This window comes from Trachurus trachurus (assembly GCF_905171665.1).
Source record: "Trachurus trachurus genome assembly, chromosome: 12".
Classification (NCBI taxonomy): Eukaryota; Metazoa; Chordata; class Actinopteri; order Carangiformes; family Carangidae; genus Trachurus; species Trachurus trachurus.
Window position 1 is genome coordinate 22,005,572 of NC_139908.1, and position 23,207 is coordinate 22,028,778.

The following is a 23,207-nucleotide window of genomic DNA, read 5'->3' on the forward strand; positions in this document are numbered from 1 at the left end:
TGTGCACACAAGGTTTAACAATTCACACTGCCTGTGAGCACACACAAAAAAATAACAAAGAATTCTCTGCAGATCTCTGCTAAAATAAAATGTCTAAAAACATCCTCTCGCTTTGTTGTTATAGGTTATTGAGTTTAGACTGAAAAACATGAAACACCTCTGACTGAAAATTAATTAGATTTCTCAAGAATTAGGTGAATGAAAAACAAAGGTTGAGGTTTAAACAGCCAAACACCTTATGACAAAGGTTCATGAGAGAAGTCCCCGTAATTGAATTAAACCTGGAACACAGTTCTTTACACGTATCTGGTTTTCAGAGAAATGAAACGGTCCACGTGAAGTGCTAATTACTTTCCCACTCTGTTGTGATTGACAAGAATTGTATCCTCAAACGTGCACAGCGTTTATTGAAAAGGTACCGTAAGCTGTCACAATTGTTGGCATAGTAAAAGAGGAGATAGTACCGCTGACCTGACAAGTGTTCTGGCCTTTGGACAAGCGCACTGACCTTTTCATTTGTCAGTCTGGCTCTCAGAAATGACTTGAAGCATGGCAAAATGGAAGTCAAACTGTGGCTACAACAAAGACCACAGCATCATTTCTTTTGTCTATACCACACACAATATTATGAAAGGAACTGGAGACCTTCATAAGTCCATCACTCTGCTCAGTTACTGTGAAACATTTATGTTCACAATTTGACAGCTGAAATATTTAACACTAAATAAAATGCCTTCATGTCCAGGAAGTGTACAAAGAGCTGATGAAGTCAAGAGCAACTTCAGTGAAGCGGGAAAGAGAACTCAATCAACCAGATGGCAACTGACTGCTGTTAAAACAAATGGGGACATGAGTATTTAATGCATCTTATATGGCATTAGCTTCTTTTCATATGTGGAGGCTTTAAGTCTTAATTAATATATTCACGGCTGCCAAGAGAAAATGAGTTATTAAGTCCACGCACACAGATTCACAATGGGCTTTATTAATTCCAAATGCCAGCGCTGAAAAGGTGTCAGGAAGAGGTATATTATCTGTGGTTCACCGTAAAAATTCTGTATTTCACCACAGAGCTGAAATACATCGATAAAGACGTGTGTTCTTGTTTGTGTTCAGTCGGCATTATTTGCATCTCTGTGAACGGAACGACTGCAGGATTTGTTTTTTCCCCTAAGATCTTCAAGGACCAGTGCACCCACACAGCCATTTTAAGTTTTTTCTAAGTGATTAAACCTTCACTCAGGTTGAAATTTGGAGGAGCTCTGTCTGATACAACACAAGGTCACCAAACTCCATGTGAGAATGATAAAGACTCAATTCACAAACAGCTGCGTAGGTGTTACCTTATGTAGATAGTCGTTTTTTTTAGTCGTCACCTAAAAAAGCCAAGTCTTTGCAGATATGCACAGATGGATCCTTTTGTCTTGAATGGTGGAGACTCTGTGAGGGAAACTACAGAAAGGTTTCTACTTTCTTCACATTCCAGCAACAAGTGCTCCCTCACAATGGTGGCAACACAGTTACAGTACATGCTAAAGGGCTACTCTTAAACCAGATGAAGTTGACAAACTGACTGAAGACCACTCTCTGAAGTTCCTGGTGTAGAAGTCACATCATTTAGACGTTTTTGTAGCCCCTTATGTAATGTGATGTGACCAACGTCTTTGACTCTTTCTATACGACAGAATTGATTATGACTGTTTGACTTTTATACCCACTGCATCAAAAAGTTCTAGCACACATGGGCATAAACACAATTATATTATTTAGGTGATATAAATACGTATGGACAGTGTTATATTTAATTCTAGTGTCAGTTAACACATAAACCATATTCCATGTCCAGTTCCAAAAGCTACTGCAGGTACTGAGAAGACTAAGTTACTGTAATATTATTGTCTTAACCACATTTACATTTTTTTGGCGTTACCATTCATTGTCCAGTGCTTTCATACGTTACTGTAGTATAGTTACACATCGTTTGCAAAACCTAATAGTCTAAGGTCATTAAATTATTGTGGACAAGTTTAAAAGAAATAAAAGTCCATTGTCAGTGACGCTACTTCTTTGATTCTTACATGTGACAGAACTGATTATGATTATTGCTTATACCTAAAACACAAGTGAACTTAATGTATAATTGTTTTTTTGTTTTGTTTTTATTAGATAGATAGATAGATAGATAGATAGATAGATAGATAGATAGATAGATAGATAGATAGATAGATAGATAGATAGATAGATAGATAGATAGATAGATAGATAGATATATATATATATATATATTTACAGAATATTTACAATTAGAGGGGAGTAATTTAGGTTGAAGTGGATGACAAGGAAGATGAAGAACATGGAGCGTAGGAGGTGGAGGGGGGAGAGTTGGTCTGAGCTCCGTCTGCCCAGTATGAACATCCAGGAGTTTCGTCTGTCTGAGATGAACATCCAGCAGCTTGGTCTTCTTTGCTGTCACAGTCAGGATTCCTTTTCCTGCGCAGCCACCTGAAAATACCCTTCTTCCTCTTTGTCTTCTTCACATTGTCTTTGTCTTTATTTTCTTCGTCTGTCTCTTGATCTTTGTTTTCTTGTTCATGTCTCTCATTCTTTTCCTCTCCTGATCTCACCTCTTGCTCCGTTTTTATGTCTTCTTGCTCTTCCTCGTTGTTTGTCACCTCTGTTTCCTCTCTTTTAGTCGTCTCTTTCTTTACGTCTACAGACGTGGTTGTCTGCTTCCTACGAGGCCAGAGACGTCTCTTCTTCTTTTTCTGTGTTTTCACACAGAGTTCTCTGTTCTCCTCTTCCAGTTCTTTCCCCCTGTCTTCCAAACCTTTGTTTGTGGTTTCCAGTTCTTTTTTCTCCTCTTCCAGATGTTTCATCCTGTCTTCCAAACCTTTGTTTGTCGTTTCCAGTTCTTTTTTCTCCTCTTCCAGTTGCTTCATCCCGTCTTCCAAAACTTTGTTTGTCATTTCCAGTTCTTTTTTCTCCTCTTCCAGTTGTTTCATCCTCTCTTCCAAGTCTTTGTTGTTCTTTTGCAGTTCTTTTTTCTGCTCTTCCAGTTGACTTACTTTGGCCTCCCAGCTCTGCTTTTGCTCTGTGAGCTCAGTTGTGAGTTTTTCCTCCAGAGCTTTGAATTCAGCTCCTTTACTCGTGAGCTGGTTTGTGGACTCTGTGAGCTGCTCAGACAGATTGTCTTTGTCCTTCTTCAGTTGAAGGATGGCATAGTCTCTCTGGAGGAGCTTTTCCATCATCAAGGTGAACAATAGTTCTTTCTCACGTTTGGAGGCCTCGGTCTCCTCCTCCTGCAATTTCAGACTTTCTTGGAGACGGGAACACTCTTGTTCTTTATTGGTGAGGGTCTTGTGGCAACTTTGATAATCCTCAGAATACCTCTTGTCTCTCAAAGCCAACAGTTCCTCCAGTCTGGCTATTCTATGTTTGTTGTTGTGAATCCTAAAGCACAACTTTATCCTTTCACTTTCACAGTTTTTCAGTTCCAAACCTTGGTGGTGGTTTGCCTCTTGGGCAGCATCAAGGGCATTTTGCAGCTGGTGGAGCTCACCGTTGTGGTTTCCCTGGACTTGTGGTCTGTGATTTTGACGGCCCCGATGGGCAGGGCCATTAAACCTCCTTCTTTCAGCCATTTCGCTCAGAAATGAAGACACTGCAGTAGTTGGAACTGCAGTTGTTGTGTAGAAGTTTAGAAACTGTCTGTAGACAGTTGAGTGTAGACTATCACTGTACCTAGACGTCGTGCGTGGACTGTTGTCGTTGTGTAGACTGTTGTCGTGCGTTGACTGTTGTCGTGCGTTGACTGTCGTCGAGAACGTACCTGGCTCACATAAACGATACTGAGATACAGATGACTGAATGTCATCAGGGATTCTTTATTGGAACTTCACATGAAATGATGTCATAGATGACAATAATGGGTAATCACATAACTTCCAGATGATGTCATCACATCACCTTTGGGCGATGTCATAGTTACGTAATTCAATAGGTTGCCTAGGAAACGAAGCACACATGTTTACATTTGAAAAAGCCTCTGAAGTGGGTCAGCCTTGTAGCTACTGTGATGAAAGTAGCTAGTTGTTGTATCTGTCTTCAAATGGAAATACAGCTGTATGTTACTTAAATGACAGTTGAAGACATGCCCGTCAAAAATTTGAAAACTTTTACTCATTAGTCCTACTCACACTTACATGCATAAATGTACTTGAAATTAACTTAAAGGGATAGTTCACCCAAAATTCAAATTGCACTCATTATCTACTCACCCTCATGTCGACTAAGGGCTGGGAGAAGTTTCAGAGTTATCCGTGGCTTCTCTGAGTTACAGGGGGTCTTGGCGTAGCAGTGCATGTCCATATAACGGTTGCAAATGGATACCACTTTTCTCCGTAACAAAAAGACACACCAAAAAACATCCAAATACCTCCATGCTACTCGTATGAAATGTCCGTCTTGTATTGAAGCCCCGAAATGCGAAATTGTCCCGAAAAAAATTAAATAAGTCTTGCACTGCTACGCAAAGTCCTGCTGTAACTCAGAGAAGCCACGGAAAACTCTGAAACTTCACCCAGCCCTTTGTCGACATGAGGGTGAGTAGATAATGAGTGCAATTTGAATTTTGGGTGAACTATCCCTTTAATAGTGTTGACTATAAACAGAAGTCCATTCAGTGTTCACTTGACACTGGTCACCATGTGATTTCATCCATTGGTTTGTGAACTGGAATTTCAGAGTGTTCACTTTGGATCTATTCTTTAGATTCTTTAGATGTTCCCACATTGTTATGTCGCATAGAATATACAGTAAAAAGGATATAAAATGTATTGTATCATTCACTCAGGGTATGTATGCCTACACACAACCAGTGAAATAGGGCTATACAGTGATGAAGTGATGATGAAAAATGGATGCAAAGAAACTATCTTCAACTGAACAATGACAAATCAGACATAATCATCATTGGTCCCACATCCCACACATTAACCACATCACCAGGATCGCCTTCATGGCTATACCACGTCTAACTCTCTGTTCTTCTACCCTATCTCATATCTCCTTTTGACCTTCCACATTGTTTCTGTATTTTAATTGTGTCATTTTTATGTAAGCGTCTTTGAGCACCTGTACAAGCGCGTTATAAAATGTATTATTATTATTTATTATTATGATTCCCCTCAATATAGTAATATGTATTGTCTTGCAGCACGCCTGTTGAAGTAACTAGATAAATAGCGGGAATACAGACAAAATGAAACAGAAATATTCATTCCAATGTACTTTTGAAGTTGCACAATCGTTTTGGCAAACAGACAAACTTCAAAACAAATGAACAGGCACACAGCCTTAGCTTTTTAATCATGAATGCTTACTTAGCAAACAAATGCTTTCAAATACAAAAATATCTCATGAGTTTCAAATGGAAAGGCTGTGTACTCAGTTATTTTTATTCACTTGTGCCAAAAAAGGAGAGTGTGAAACTTGGCCAGGCATTCATAGTGGAGAAACCACAGGGGCCTGAGAGAGTTCGAAGGTTTATGTTATTGCTAGTGGACACCTGCCCATATAATTGTACAACCTGTGTGTTACTGGGATTATAGTTGTTAGTTGCTAATGCTGATAGCACACAGTTAAACAAACATCTGGCTAGCTGCTTCAGCTTTCCCAGAACATAGCTTTATTATCTGCACATTTTACTGCAACCTTCAACTACAATGCATCTCTTTTTTTTTCTTTTACCATTTTTAAGCCCTTGAAATTCTGCTGAGCACATTTTGGTCAGAAAATTCCTTGGTTTCAGCGCTGTTAGCGATGATAACATAGCCCATAGGTACGTCAGGTACCGTCATGCCATATGTTGTTGGTAGTTGATCTGAAAGATGGCAGATAATTCAGGAGCCATAAATTCACACTGCATCATCCGGGATCTGATTTGTATGGAACCGGGGAACATAGGACCCTTTTTTAGAAAAAGGGTCCTACTGTATGTTCCCCGCTGTTGCCAGTTGATGAACAAACCGGGGAACATAGGACCTTTTTTGGGGGAAAAAAGGGGGAACATAGGTACGCTCCCCATCATCCAATTTAATTCCTTCTGGCAGACAGAGTTTGTGTTCTCAAACACAAACAAACAACAATGGAGAAATCTCACAACTTCAACAACAACCCCATGTGAGTTAGGCTACATCACATTTACTCAGTCATGTTTTGTAGCTACACACTTGTGTTATGTTAGCCAAAACCTGAAAGTGTTTTGTAGCCTAAATGAAAGTTTTTTCCGTGAGCAGTATTTTTCCCAGTTATCAATGTGATGGGAATGATAACACTCCTGAAAGTCAATGAAGAGTCCATTAAATTTCACTTTCAGACGTCTTACAGTGACACAACATAAACCATATTTTCCTCATCATAAATAATGAGCCCTCTGACTTCCTGATGCAGTTGCAGGTCTCGTCATCTGCCTCACTCACTGCTCAACATCGTTATTAATCATAATTGCCATTTGTAATGAAACTTCACTTTGCCAAGCCAACTGATTAGGTTACACTGCGCAAGCTTGTCTTTCCAGTAATAGGAGCCTGGATCCATTTATCACAACAGTGTCTGCCTTAATATGACAGCTGCTGCAACACTGTTTGAATCTTTTTGAAAATGACAGCCGCATGTTTAGTAGGAATCTGGTGCATTTATTTCCATGAATTTCCATGAATATCTGAGCTGATGGAAGTGTAGACACAACACAGCCTGTCTGCTCTTCAGACATCTTACGCCAGGTGTAGGACCCACACACACACACAAATATTGAATTGCACACATTCACAGAAAGCAAGCAGAGGTTTGATGATTCTGTCTGTACTTGCGCTGATATTTTGTGACGAATCGTTAGTTTCCCATGATTTTTGTTTTTCTCTTCTCTTTAAAAAGCTAACAGAAGTCAGTAGCTGCAGAGTGAAGCTGTGAATTTCAACAAGAAAATGCAAGGACAGATCGTGTCTGTTGGTTAAACATTCAAACTCGGCAAGGAGTCACTATGAAAACAAATGCTCCAAGTCTACACACAGACAAAATGAAGATTTAAAGGAATGTATAAACTCTCTCTCCCTCTCTGTCTATATATCGGCTATATATATATATATATATATATATATGTGCATTCAGTCATGCCTCTCAAATGAAATGTCAGCATATCTATTTCTGCTTCTTGTTGCTTAATGCAGCGTAGCACTGAATCCTTGGCTGCATAATCTCCAAAAATGAGAGCTGCATGTTTATTAGCTATCAGAGACAGTTTAGCTGCTTTATAAATGTAAAGTGTTGGAGCTTACAGAGTTTACAAGAATTTAAACTGAGACATTATCCTCTTGAGCAGTTATAATGTCACTGTAAAAATCCCAAGCATCGTTGCAGAAAGATGGAATTCTCCTTTTGCTCCCTAACCTTAGGTGACTGTGAAATGACAAATCATCTGTCCTTTAGACATTCTTCAACACCCTGCGTTTCACAGATAAGCATTCCCAGGTATTCATCACAGCTATGATGTCTGTGGGATAAAAAAAAAAAAACGCTTTTAATCCAAGCCCCAGCTATGAAAAACATCTCTGTTCGTAACAGGGTATATGCAAAGGATTATAGTTAAGAAGAAACATGTGACAACTTTTCAGAAAAGATAAGACACCCAAAACATGTTTCAAGACTGTTAATCAGTGTTCATGACATTATTATTTAATGAAACACTCACGCACACATTATCTTTACACAGAGTGACTCCTGTATTTCTATGCATTTTGATGATACGATGAGCTTTGTTTGGATAATTAATGAAACCAGAATTTCAATTAGGCAAAGAGTTGGTTGGCACAGCATGGACATCAATAGGATGTGACGCAACCCAATGCACTCAGCCTGCAGTGAAATCTACTCGTCATAAGGATTTTGGCTTGCTGGTCAGATAAATGTTAATTAGCTCTACTTCTTTCTACTCATGGCTCAAAGCAAATTTTCTGTTGGCTGATGTTATGATAATCTTTCACTCTTTTAAAATCTTCTATTATTTTTTTATGGCTTCTATTACAGGAGTTTATTTGTCCATTCATTAACCTTTACCACCCATCCTCTCAGGGTTGCAGAAGGGACAGGTCGGCGATCTATCACAGGGCTGACATATAGAGATATAGAGACAAACAACCACTGATGGCCACATTCACAGCTATGGGGAATTTATAGTTGCCAATTAACCTCAGAATCGCCCAATTAACCTGACCTGTGTGTCTTTGGACTGTGGAGGAAGCCGGAGCACTCAGTGGTTTAGTTTCTGCAAAATGAATATTCCTTTCATGATGCCACCTTTTACATTCGGGCAACCGTATGCACATTACAAAGGTGATTACACTGAGAACGTGTGAGCTGAGCTGAATACCAATTACCAACAGCGAGTAAAGCAACAAATAGAAATTCATGTGCAGCCACACTAAAATAAGTTTTAATTAACATTCTGTCAATATCTGAGCCTGCACAGGTTCCTGTATGGGGGTGCGTGTCTAATGATGGATAATAATGACTTTCCTATACTAGAGAGGCAGCCCTCTACTTCGTCAATAAGTTAACAGATGATGTCGGTCATTCAAAGACACTTTCATGGCATTATTCTTAAACAGATGGGAGACTGTGAGATGCTTCCAATGGATCAACTTTCTTTTTTAAAGAAATAATAGAAATACTACATACTCCCACACACTTGGAACAAGGTAATGTTTTATGTTTTTGGCCTCTCTTTGCTCATTATTTTTTATTTTGGTTTCATGGCACAGATACAATGACTTCCTGTCCAGCACCAAATGGCAGATTATTGTGAGGAAAGTTGTTAAATGAGTGTTGTTGTTATTGACCGAGCGGACAGAAACATGACTCAATATGGTTGCTCTCTTGAATTTGTAAGTAGACACTTGTTTTGCTTGTAAACTTTAACACCTTGACAAGTTGACAATGTTTTCAGGGCTGTGAGTAATTCTGCCCCCTTGTGGCCAAGAATCTCAGCAAAATGCAGCTTTAATGACAGCACACAGATGCATCTCACGGACGAGACAACAGATAACCGCCGATTGAATTGTTCATGCATCAGTTTTCAAATAGACAGAGAATATGCCATTCTTCAGTGTTTGCATGGGGAAGACACAGCTCTGGCAGTAAAACCAGTAGTCACAAACAGCCCGTCACCAAGACTAAGAGAAAAGCTTCTGACGCCTTTTCATGTATGTAACACCAACACAAGCAATGATCTCATACATCAACATCTCTGATAGAGCCACAACAGAAACAAAGCATTTAAGTCTTGAGAGGTACAATGAAGGCGTGTAAGGTTTTACCATCTTTTCTTCTGTGACAGACTTTAGTCTTAGTCCCTTGTAAAAAAAAAAGCACATAGGCTATAATCTACGCGCTCCCAAACAAGCTTCCACGCTCTCAGTCACTGAATGTTAATTATTCTGGAATTTACATATAAGAATCGTGGCCTTGAGGGATTTTGTGCAATCTGCAGAAATACCACTAGTATTTAAAGAAATTGTGTCTCTGGGGTTCTTTTATAATCTCATTTCTGTGAGATGCTATTATCTCTTTTAGTCCTTGCCAAACACAGATGGTTATCCACAGTAATCTGGTGTCCACACTTGCACAAAAAAAATAAATAAATAAAGGTCTGAATTTTTTTTTTTCTCCTAAAGTTTTCTCATGTGCATTCATACTTCACAGTCGTCTACTTGTGAGGATTCTCCTCTTGAACATTTTTACATCAAGTGCCTTGTCGGTGAGTCGGTTTGGTGGTGGCTGTTGAGTGTGTAGCCTATGCAAAGTATTACACTCAACTCTCCAGGTATTTAAATGGAGCATGAAGACTTAATTCAACAGAGTTACCATCTGCTCTCTCTGTAGGAGAGTCACTCTCGGCTGTGCTCTGATGCCTCTGTGGAGGAAAAAGGTGACTTCTGCTGTAAATGTTCTCCCTGAGGCACAACTGTCATAATGCTCAGAGTTTCTGTGTTGCCTCAACCTGCCAATCAAACAGCTTCTCCTTTAACCCCAAGAGAGAGATGTAAAACCTTAGCTGACCCATGAGCAGAGGAGTTCTTCTTAGCTACTGGAGTTCGACTTGCTGAGGCACACCACACCTTCAGGAGACTCTTACTCTGCATTTGTGCACGTTGAGCCTGATCTGGACCGCAGACAGACGGCGAGGATGCTGACAGCGCCCTGCAGCAACACCATGAGGAATCAGTGACACCGTCTTGGGCTGAGGGATAAGAGGTATTAGACGTGGGGCCTGAACTGGAGGGGTTGGGGGTCTTGGTAGAGGTGTATCCTTGAGGTTTGCCAGTTCTCAAGCAGCGCCCGCGGAGCACGTTGTGGAAGGCTTTCTTGAACTCCCGACTGAAGCACGGGTAGATAACAGGGTTAATGCAACTGTTGAGGTAACCCAGCCAGAAGGTTATTTTAAAGATGGGTTCTGGGGGCTTATAGGATGGGAAGATAGAACCTAGAAAACACACAGAAACCAATCAAAAGATCAAATTATGATGTATACTTATACAGCACAAAGCACTTAAAAAGCATATTCATCTGCCAAGGATGAACAAACCTTTACAGTACTGTAATAAATTAATAACATTTTAAAACAGTTTAAAGCAAAGATCATGCTGACTTATGCTGAGAATACATCTGAGCAATATCATTTATACAAAGATGTACAAAATATCACTCTTCATGACAAAAAGTATGTGGATACCCCTGCATAAATACTGTGATATACTGTTAGTATTGATTTTGGCTGCTTTGTTCCAATCAGGAGGAAATCTTAATGTTACAGTGGTGTTCAAGATGACTGTGTGCTTCCAGCTTTTTGGCAACAGTTTGATGAAAACCCTTTTCTGTCCTGTTGTGACAATGCTTCCCAGCACAAAGCAAAGTGTGTGTGTTTGTGTGTACATCTGGTCCGTTTAAACTGAAGCTCCACATGGCACCTTTAAATGAATCATGTTGATGTAGCACCACTTGTTGAAATTACGTTTTACAGAATTGCTTGGAGTTGATATATGCATGTGTCATCTTTATGTGGTTACAATGACAACCCCAAAGTTGTGCCTCCAGTTTATTTTTATGGTAATTAATGATTGCATAGACATGCTGATATATCCAAACACAAAATAACAAAACCCGATGGACCATTGAATATATAAGGCTGGTGGATATAAAAATGTATGTAAAAGACTAGAACTAGAATAATATTTTAAAAAGACTGCTACCGCCTGAGATTAAAAGCTACAAAACATGGACCAAAGCTGAAACAAGCCAGAACTATATAACTATACTTTTCCCCTTTGAAATTCTACAAAACTTTATTCACACCTGTACAAGACCAAAGCATCTGCTTACTTGATGGAGACAATAAATAACACTAAACAATAAACTCCAGTTACAGTTTTCATGTTCATGAATTTGGTAAAATTAGTTTATATAGCTGCACATACACATATACTACTGAGCCACTTGCATGACCTCTGTGAACATACTTTAATATGTGATAGCAGCATAGTGGCACCTGAGGTTAAAGGTGTGCAACCAAGTGCCTCAGCACAAAACAGGCTTTCCATCTGAGGGGCTCGGGAAAGAAAATGAAAAAATGAAATATTCAGTAGTTTTTTTACGCTCTCAGTCTGGGAATCTCAGACTATCATTGCCTCGGAGCTTGAATCAGTGCTGCGCTGTGAGCCATGAAGGCCTGTCTCAATTGAAATGCATAACTATTCTCGGATGACCGTCTGCCGGGTGACTGAGGATGCCTCCTAGCATTACAGCCCATTAAGCCCCACGCTTGTTATCTGAAACAGCTTTCATAAGAGGGAGCAATAGTTTGGTTCATTCCATTTCATCTCACAGTAGAAGCCTATTCTGCTCCGATGTGGTGTTTCATTTGGTCTGTGTGGTTTGCTTGTAATTGAATTTCTTCATGTCCCTTCGGAGTAACTTGAGTAGTGGAGTCGAGGCACGGTGGGGAAGGAGAGCGGTCCTGCCTGATGTTGCGTTCAGTGTAAAAAGTGTCATCAAGCAACATTACACAAATGACTTAGGGAGCAAGAAGCTTTTTGCATCACAGTGGTAGCTACAGGAGGGGCTGCAGCCTGGCTCTGGAGCCAAACATCTCAGCCACTGTTGTATAGAAGCTTATTGGTAGAGAAATTCATGGTGCCCTGAAGCAGCATCCTCACTGCTTTGCTGATCTCCTGACCTTCCCGATAGCATTCATTAACTGTCTGTCAAGATGTTGCCCACAGGTTTTATGCGTAGAGTGGGTTGGGATGTTTGGAGCCACAGCTGTGTTGAATGACAGTTTGTGGCAACAATATGCTCACCCACCTGTCACTCAAAATAGCCATATCAATCATGCTTTAAACTGTAAACCTTAATAAAGGTTTCTTTCTTCTTTCTCAGGATGTGATTTTAGATATTTTAACTTGGGAGCCTCTGGGTAATGATTAAAGCTTAGATGAATGAAGGTGAAAGAGGATGAACTTTGGCCCCCTGACTTTTTCCCTGGCGCCACCATGTGGTTGATTTGTTGTTCTGAGAAAAGTATAAATGGGTCACATTAAAGGTAGGATTGGACATCTAATCCTGGAGTTGTTTTTTTTTTTTTTTTTTTTTTTACTAAATTGCTTAAAATCCTCTTCACATCCCAATTGCAACCATTGCCTTGAATTCGTTTTCACAAAATTAAAAAAGTCAGTCACCTGTGGAATGGACAATCCTATAAAAACACCATCCAATCATCTTGAAGGTGATTGTGATGTGTCAATAAAACTTCCATCTCTGTCCCTCCCTCCCTCCTCTGCACGTACCGCGTCGCTCACATTGGGATTTTATTGGGTTGTGCCACTAGCACAACCCAATGAGGCGTGGAAGAGAAGTCTGAGGAAAGGGGCCTGGACTTTTGACTTGTGTATTTTCAGAACCGTTTTTCTAGGATCTCCAACCCTACCTTTAACACATTGTGCAAAATTCTTGCTCCCCACAGATGAACTGTATTTAGCTAGGTGATAAATATTAGCCTGTTAGAAATAGTTTGACAAAGACATTCTGTTCACTTACTACATATTTCTGGTGCTTTCAGAACAAAAGTCGTACAGTTTATATGGATGAAATACCTGTATGTCAACATAAGCAGCTCCATGGCAACAGACCAAACTCCATCTATGTGGTATATACTATATGAATATATATATAATAACTATTGTATAGGGATAATCCTCGTACTAAAAGACATATTAATCCGTTTATTAGAGGCACAGCTTCCAGTCTTTGATGCTACAAGCCTTTTGTTTACATTTGGATTACACACTGTGGGTTCAATACGTCTGTTTATGAATGTAAACAATGTGGGAAAAAAAGTGAAAGATAACACATATTATTTGTCCAGATGACGTGTTTAATCCATGTCTCCCCCGCCTTGTATCATATACAGGTCACCAGATTACAGTTTGTGTGTATGAATACATGTGTCGGTGATAACCTCACCGTCTGTGACCTGGGATGTAACCGCTGACAAACTATTGTGCTTAAATGCAGAGCCGTCCACTCCCACAGTCACTTATCTCCGTCAAGCCATGAGAGTTATTTGGGAAGCAATTAAGATTTTAGATTAGCTTCACAATGGTTGGTTTCTGTCCTCGCTTACATCTGCGATAACATCACCATTATCATCTTCTCGACAGAGTCACACAAAATCCAGGTATAATTTATCAAAGATAAACTTAAGACTGTCTGGCTTAGTGAGCATTTACCGATTTCCTGAGGTCCTAATAGTTAACTCCTGCTCATATCTGCTACGATGTTACCAAAGCAGCAGAATCAACTTTAATTAGTCCAGTTTTGCTTCTGCTGAAATTCTAATTATCATTTTATATATTTTTCAGAGTAAAGCAGCATCAAAGTAATCATTAAAGCTCTCCCATTATGACACTGATTTATTCTTGAATCGTTTCAATCCCCCTTTTAGATTCAGAAAAAAAATTGTTTACTCAAAATTTAAAAATCAGATGAATAATTTTTACGGCCCCCCCAGTTTGTGTCACACATGTTTTTACCATTACACACAAACAGTTTTATTTTGGAAGATAACCCCCCCTCGAACCCCCCCCCCCCCCCCCCAGCCAAAACAAAAATAACCCCAGATTGGTATAAAGTATGAACTTTGTGCTGTTTTACAAAGACGTTTCTGAATTCCATTTCATGTCCTACATCTTTCTGCAGCAGTGTTGTGATGTATCTCCTCGTTCAATTTGTGCAATCAAATTGAAATATGTTATTCGTAGGAACACTGATCTATAGCAGGCCTGAAATGTTTAATGGTCCTCTCTGGTAGAAGGTTTAATGGCATGGTATTATAGATGTGTCTGACTTAACACAGAGCTGTGCAGAGCTCATTTAATCTGATGCACGCTGCTAAGAAATTCTGTGCGACTTTGACTGGAGCTGCAGTCACCTTGTCTCATGACATGAAAACACTGTGGGAGCAAGGAGGCTGGGAACCCCCTCTGTGTGACACAACTTTGTCCTAATTGGCTGAAACACACAATAACTTCTAAAAGAATGTTAGATCTGTTATCTCCCATGGTTCTCTCCTGCAAAGGGATAGATACATTTTTATTGGACATCTTTCGTCTGGCAGCTCATGTTTTATTTTTACATAAGGACATCAACCTCTGGTTTTTATTCTGACATCTACAGTATGGATCCCCTTTAAAACAGAAATACAATAATGTTTTCTGTCTAAAGGTTTTGCTCTGGCAGTTTTTACACGTGCAACAACCTCATCACCCCCAGTGTTTTCATCAGAGATTGCCTCAATCTAATTTCATGTCTATCAAAAGACTAATATAAACTGTCAGCCTTGAAAAGCTTTTTTGGACCATGAAGCTTTTTTTGGGGGAGAAAGCAAACAGTTCTGGCAGACAGTCTCTTTGTATTCCGGCCCTGCTCTCACCAGCAGTTCACACTGGCTCTCAAATCCATCACAAGTCAGACAAACACACTTCGTGACACAACCTGAGTGTATCTCTACATCACAGTGCCAAGGCTCGGTCCTTGGGTTTAAGTTGTCCTTTAATGTTATTTCTGCTTTTAAATATTTCCATTCATAACAACACATTTACATTTATTTATTCAGTAATATTTCATTGGGATTGTATTTAATATCAAAATGTTCAATTGCAAAGTATTCAGAATTCATGAAACAGGTTAAAAAGTCCTTTGACTGCTGCCGACAGAATATTTATGTTAATATATTTAAAACAGCACTCTGTTGTTTTATGCCTTTCTGGAACACTTGGCTTTGTGACTTTAATGTTAAACACATATATGAGGTACAAACTGGGGCTGTGTCAGGTTTTCGGAGCAGAAGATGTGAGGAGGTATACCTACCGATGGGTAAGACCAGGAAGAAAGGGAGCCAGCACAGAATGAAGCACCCGACAACAATGCCAAGAGTCTTGGCTGCCTTCTCATCTCTGGGGAACTTGAGAAACCTCTGCCGGGAAAAGGTGGAGCATTTCTGCCTCTCACTCCCCTCCTCGTCCTCCTGCCTCCCGGTCTGAGCGGCGTTGCCCCTGTGTATCCTCAGCACCACCCCTCCCATCTCAACCCCTTCGCCCTCGCTGCTCCTCCGGATGTTGATCAACTCTCTCGTCGCCACGGTGTACACGCGGCAGTACATGGCCAGGATGATGGCCAGAGGTATCCAGAAAGATCCTAACGCCGAGAACAGGGCGTATCCCGGCTCCTCGGTGATCCGGCACACCGTCTCGTCCTCCGGGTCGGGCTCCCTCCAGCCGAACAGAGGGCCCACAGATATGGCCGCCGAGAGTCCCCAGAGAGCAGCCACCGCCGTCAGACCTCGCCGGCCCGTGGCCATGGCTGGGTAGCGAAGAGGGTAGCTGACGGCCAGGTAGCGGTCGATAGAGATCACACACAGGCTGAGGATGGAGGCGGTGCAGCAGAGCACGTCCAGGGCGGCCCAGACGCTGCAGAAGATGCGGCCGAACACCCATCTGCCCAGAGCCTCCGAGGTAGCAGAGAAGGGCAGGACGGCGGAGCTGAGCAGAAGGTCTGCTGCTGCCAGGTTGGCAATGAAGTAGTGTGAGACCGAGCGCCAGTGGCGGTGGAACAACACCGACAGGATGACTAAGATGTTCCCGAGGACCCCGAACACGGCAAACACCACCAGCACCATCCCCAGAACCACCACCTTGATGACATCCACCCCAGGGTGGGTGGAGGAGCTGCAGTTGGGACAGACATCTGCAGCAGAGAGGACACTCGTGTTCTCAGCAGGGACCATTGTAATCTGTTTGGGGTGGGGGGCTGAAGATGTTAAGGGTCTCGCCGACTGCCAACACTCATATCAGATCTGTTCCTCAATTACCACAGGCTCAGTCCTCTGCCTTTTCTCTGCTCCGACTAATGCGGGAGATAAAAGCTGTTTATGCAGCACACGCTGCTCTTCCAGTTAATTTTCAGATGCTGTGCTTCTTTCCAACTCTCCACTGATCATGTGGCCTTGGCCGGGGTTTCTTGGCAGAGCGACATATTTACAAAGAGAAACACTGCCACAGCTTTAGTCCAGAGAGGCTGAGCAGAAAAGAACAAATATTCATGGTTTGTGTGGCGGCGACGGATGATTTTGGGATGTCATGTTCATCCATGCTGTCTGCATGGATGAACATGACATTACTGCAGGACACCTGTTAAAACAAAAAATAGATTTAGTATGGTTAAAGGAATAGTTCACTGAAAAATTAAATTCAGTCATTATTGACTCACCCTCATGCTGATGAATACTCCAGAGTAGTTTTTTATTCCTCAAAGTGCATCTGGAGACCTGGGAGGGGGGTTCGTAGTCCAACGAAATCCTTTCATGAGAGTCAATAGCACCTGACACAAAAAGATCCATAAAACTACACAAAAACCTTGTAATCTTCCTCCACACTGCTCGTCCACTGCAATCCAAGTGTCCTGAAGGGATATAGTCCAGAGTTTACTCGAAACGACGTCATTTAGGACATTTTTACAGCCAAATGAGTCCTGTATTGAATTTGCCTGGGGCTGTAAATGTCTGTAAAAACTCTGGACTATATCCCTTCAGGACACTTGGATTGCAGTGGACGAGCAGTATGGAGGAAGATTACACGGTTTTTGTTTAGTTTTATGGACCTTTTTGTGTCGGGCACTACTGACTCTCATATGAGGATTTCGTTGGACTACGAACCCCCCTCCCGGGTCTCCAGATGCACTTAGAGGAATAAAAAACTACTCCGGAGTATATGCATCAGCATGAGGGTGAGTCAATAATGACTGAATTTCATTTTTTGGTGAACTATGCCTTTAAAGACACATTTATAATTCAGGGTTTTTATTATTACCTAAAAACAGACACATGACTGCTAAAGTGCTGCTCTCTGAACAAATCAAAACTTCATAAATGCTATATAAATTATTAAAGGGTGAGCGCCTAAAAAAAGAAATCATTACAGCACCCCAGCATGATTAAAGGGTAAAAATATCAGTCTACTGTCTCTCAGTTTTCAATTTTATCTCCCATCATTAAAGCTGTGTTAGAGAACACAGGTTATGCTTGAGTGAACCCAACGTCGTATTCACAATTTCCTTTTCATCCAAAAAACATTACAGATGGTTGTTTGCCTCTGCAAGCAAACAACCAACATCTACATAACATCCCAATGTGTTTTTGATTGACCTTTATTCAACCATGCTACTAAAAATGGAAGGAGAGCATCTCTTTTCAGAGATGTTGAGCAGCAGTATAGAGGGAGGCGAGGATTATATTTGAAGGCGAGGAAAAATAAATGAAGAAAAACAACACAGTGAAGACAAAGACATCAAAGAGGCAATAATGAACCTTGAGGGCAAAAATAAAATCATGTGTGGCGTAATGAGCAAGGCCTTCCGCCCATGCAGGGAGTGTAAAGGTAAACGAAAGCAGAGATGAGCTTCTTTTTCAAGAACAAACATTCAGCTGGAGTCTGTGACGACTTCCTTGAAGGTTCCTGCGTCTGCAAACAGTGCTCTAACTCAGCCGCTGGATGACAGGCCAGGAATTGAGCCTTGAGGAGGGCAATATATATTACAGCAGGAGAGGCTCTGCGCCCCCCCCCTCCCTCCTCCCTGCCTGATAGACCCACTCAGTACCACTCTCGGTGTACGTGTCAGAACATCAGGATGTCATCCAATGAGATAAACGGCGGCGAGGCAAAACAGAATGAAAAAGCAGCTGCGATAAAGCCTTCGGAGAGCGGAGTCATGCTTGTCACATGTTCACGCAGGATCAAAGGCTTTCTGCTCGCTGCACATCCCACCAAGAGGCTGAATGAAATTCATCCAAATAAACACTTGATGTTGGGATTTCCAAGTCACTGGCCTGGGGGGGGGGGGGGGGGGGGGGGGGGGGGTGAATGGGTATCGGATTGTTTCAGCAGAATGGTTTAAGGCGGTGATATTTAGAATACATTTTGGGCTGTAATGAGATTTCTCAGTGTGAAGAAGTGACTGCGGAAGGGGATTAACCATATCCGAGAAGCAAACCTCCGTTTGAGGGCTGTTGTCAAACAGCACATAGATTTACACTGACCTGAGGTAATAAAGAAGAACCATTTCAACAATGACAATAGCAACTTCATTCAGGAAATGAAAGATGAAAGATGCTATGAAGTGTTCCCAACTTCTGCAGCACTGCAGAGAACGCAGGGCAGGGCAGTGCAGTGCAGCCGGCACCGGAGCAGCGGGTCTGGGACACAGGTGACACATTCACGTTCATAGACGAAACACATGCAAATGAAATGTAATGTGTTCTGACACATGGCGCACTTTGCATTTCGTTCACACGCGCTTTATATCGGCGCCTTCCACCAGCCGTGAAACACGATTTAATCTCTGAGGTAAAAACTCCCCTACATGTCTTTCCACTTCATGTTTCATTCATGCATGTATTCATATGGGAATGGACAGCGGGCTGATAGCAGCGCTGTGACGAAATGATGAAGTGGTGTTAGTTGTGTTAAATGACGTGTGCAGTCTGTTCCACTATTGACTGCCTCCATGTCCAGCTCCATCCTGTGAGTTTTTTTTTTTTTTTTTTGGCATCTTTTATTCATAATTCCTTTTTTTTTCCCTCCAGGAAAGGGCATAAAGAGGAAATGCAAATGTCTGTGGTTTCGCCATTGTTTTGACAAAAGGGCAGAGGCGGTCAGGAGATAGCACGACAAATGCAAAAATGAAACGGACATGTTTGTATACCGAGGAATTGTGACGTCTGTGCATTTCCCAGATAGGACCCTGGACTAAAACGGTAAAGCCGAGTCCTTTAGTGCTGTAGTCAAGTGAAAATGACATGAAGAATTAACTCTGTCTCTGTCTCGTATTGAAACACTGACCTGCTGCTATCATCAAAATGTAAAGGTGTGTGATCAGTCCCAACTTTTTGGAGCATTCATAACCACTTTACCCAGCAAATATACCATATCTGGACTTTATATAATGATGCCATGTTCATATATTTTTTATTCCGGCTTCCGAAATGTTAGGATTTGTGTTTTTCCTATTTTAGACAGTTGTAAGATGAGTTTTGCATAGAGTGTCAGCCAGGCAAAACTTCTAAACAACAAAAACACAACATTAACCACACAGAGACGAACAGTCATAGTCATCATTATAGTTGCAGCCATAAGGGAATTTTACTTTCTGCAGACTGACAATGAGACTGCGTAGATCCCTTATTCTCTAAGGAGGGTAATATTTGATTAGAAGCTATCAGTGGACATCATTACACTGCCATTTACATCTGAAAACCAAAGGTGTACCACTCAGGTTATTGCATTAGTCAATCTCCTGGAAACTGGCCCTTACAAAGCTGAAACAAAGTCAGCCAATTAAATCTATGATTGGGGTTATAATTAGGGTTTTGTTTTAGGGGAAGGCGACATCAGTGAGAACATTAAATGGCTTAATGTAGCCTGACTATGGGCATATTCAATTTGAGGAGCAACTCATAGGAATTGAACAGCATTATTATTACTATGAGGGTGACAGACGGCCACACTATGATACTACTTTGTCCATGCAGCAGTTTCTATTAAAGAGTGTGTCCATGTTTCCGCATTGCGTCATATAGATTCCTATACAGTACTTCTATGTTTTCTGATAAAGAAAAACAGATTCAAGCTTCAGTAGGCTACTTTGTTTAACTTCTTCACCTGTATTGAACATAGTTGGAACTTTAATTGATTTATCGTTTGATTAATGGGTAAAAGTTTTAACCCCCTGGAGAGATTTTCTAATTTAACAGTGATTTAAACATAGGGAAGCAGCTAATCCTCACATCTGACAAGCTGTATTCAGCAAGTGTTTGCCATTATTTTCTTAATCAGCGTCTCACAAGATAAATCTTTTAGCTAAACTGAGTCTTTATGTTAAAATATTTATTTCTTTTTTTTTTAGATATTGAATGTTGGTGATAATAGGTCTATAATTTTCCTCCAGGTCACAATCGAACAAATAAATCCCAACATCCTCTTCGGGGGGCTCCCATGAATCTACTGGCCATGCAATCCATCCCAGTGCCAGTGTTTGGCCCTTGGAGAGTTCATCTATCACTAGTTTCTACAAACAACTGAAATATAACGGTTTGTGTCAGGTCTCTGGAGCGGTGCGCTCCTGTGATGAATTGAAGTCCATTTCTAAAATGCTGTACACTCTCTTGGGGACGAGGAGTTGGGGGTGGGGGGCTTGGAGTGGGGACACACAAGTTATTGCCTGAAGTTCATAATTCAGTGCCTTCATGACATGAATGATTATGTGTTTTCAACCTTGAACATAGTCTCTGCACTGCCCTCCAGCAAAAGGACAAGAGGTCTTTTGTTTTCTGCTTTCATTCATCTCAAGAGGTTGTCTTTTTATCTTTCATTCCCAAATGGCAGATATATTATGTCCCTGAGGACAGCAGTGTTTAAAAGCACAAGCCTTCACCATCTGCTAAGCTAAAGCTATGATTGGTCATCATTTTATTCATGCTCATAAAGAATTTAGATTAAGGTGGCCCACCTGTTGAGGGGAAATGTTCTGAATATTAATGTAAATAGAGATGCAAAGGGTAACAACATACATATGAGACATTACTGTTTACTTTAAACATGTTTGAACACTTGTTAATTATGGGAATAATAAACAAACACAAAACAACAGGCTGCATGAAATAGCATTAGCAACTGATGGTGAAAATGAATCAATCGTCACAATGTTCTCATCAGTGGCCTATTACAAAAAAAACAAAAAAACAAAAAGAAGAAAAAACAATCACCGCATTCTCCATCTGATTAAAACCAATCAAAACCAATTTTCATGAACCATTAAGGAAATTAAAAGTCACTTCGGCTGTGAAATGAGCTGTTGGATGAAGAGAAAGAGAGAGAGAAGAAGTCTTACCTTGTCCAGGCGCATAGCTCACTGCACCGAATCCCCCAAAATTAAATAAATAAATAAAAATGAATAAAAGAGGGGAGGGGAGAAAAAAAAAACTGATATTTCACTCTGAAAGTAGTCATGCGTTCTTCTGTCGGCAGCAAAGTCCAGAGCTCCCTCCTCTCCTGACGTCCTCCTCTTCCTCCTCCTCCTTCCTCCTCTGGCGACAGTCAGAGCCACAGTGGACCGCCCCACCTGATCCGGCCAGGCCCCGCCCCCCTGCCCGCGCCCGACCGCCTCAGACCTTTTAATTGGCCGGTGTGCACGTGCCCTGCTGCTCATTACTCACTCTGTGTAAATGATCCAGTGACCTCAGAGCCAAGTTACAATCAATGTTTAGAATCATTCAGTGACAACAGGCAACACAGTGTCAAGGGGAAATGATTGAACAACTATCAGAGAAAATGAGAGATGGGGGGTATGCTGTCATCTGTATCACACATGGTGGATAAATCAATTAAGAAAGCTGTCAATGAAATATATTAACACAACTCAAAATTAGTTAAAAATAAATAGCCTAAATAATGAAATACATATTGTGAATAATAAGTAAATGACCACATCTAATAAAAAGAGTTACATTTGGAGTTAATGTTGAAAAATATCTACATTTGCAGCTGCTTTTGGATCCTCAGAGTATGGAAGTAAAAATCTGCCTCTCTAAAGGGGAATTAAAAAAGAAAGAAAGAAAAGAAAAGAAAAAGAGAGGAAAAAATGAAAACGGGAGCCTGACTGGAGCCCTGAAGCCTGCACCCATATTGCCTGAAACTACGCTTTAATGATTTTTTTCTCCCATTTTAAACACATGTTTTACTTTTAAATTTGGACGAGTTGGATTCACAGTAAACTAACAGTATGAAACCCTGCAGGAGGAGCTCTCTGCTGTTTCTCAGTCTGAGTCATGTTCACATCTCAACAACACAAACAAAGAGCTGATTTGAAAATCCTGTATGAACTGGGATAAAAATACTGTACTGGACAAATACCAGACAATACAGCAACACATGCCCCCACTCTTCATATGCTTCATGGTAGCTTAAAGGTACAAACATGTACTTATATGTACAATTACAACATCTATACAACTTGTGATTAAGCCCCAACCTTTTCATTTCTGTATTTCAGTTCTTTTGATATTATACAGTTGTCATATTGCCAGCCAATTGAAATGATGAATAAATAAGTATAAATAAAACATGATCAGGCTGATACTGTATGTTAAACGGAAGCCTGGTGTGTCTCATTCCTCTGTGCCATGGGACTCATTTACAGACTATAACTGGTTACAGTTGTGGTTGTAACATCCCAAACCATGACCCCATCTACTGAAAGGAGGAGGAGGAGGAGGAAGACAAAAGCCAAGGAGAGAAATACTGGCAACTCTAATCGACCATGTCCTTGTCCACATCTTCCATCCATATTGCAATCTGGAGAGCTTTGTATTTGCTGTAGTGTTTGCTCCACTTGCTGTGTGGAGTCTGAGAAGCTTTGCATCGTATCACACACAGTTACAGTTTGCTCCTATTTTGTGAAATGGATCGTCCACTGTAATCCCATCAGCAACGCTATTTCTGTAGAAGGGAGAGACGACGACCACCAAATGGAGCCATAAGACAGGAGGC

General features: G+C 40.9%; 1 protein-coding gene across 1 annotated transcript; it reads right to left on the bottom strand.

Moving 5' to 3' along the window:
- Window positions 1-10,061: 10,061 nt before the first annotated feature.
- adra1ab (adrenoceptor alpha 1Ab) lies at window positions 10,062-21,702 on the bottom strand (the record flags this gene model as incomplete). The annotated part of the gene is made up of 3 exons (XM_083982835.1): window positions 21,550-21,702; window positions 15,478-16,796; window positions 10,062-10,537 (listed from the first exon to the last, which is right to left on the bottom strand). The coding sequence occupies exons 2-3, from the start codon at window positions 16,391-16,393 to the stop codon at window positions 10,062-10,064; spliced, it is 1,392 nt and encodes a 463-aa protein (XP_083838961.1). The 5' UTR covers window positions 16,394-16,796; window positions 21,550-21,702.
- Window positions 21,703-23,207: the final 1,505 nt, after the last annotated feature.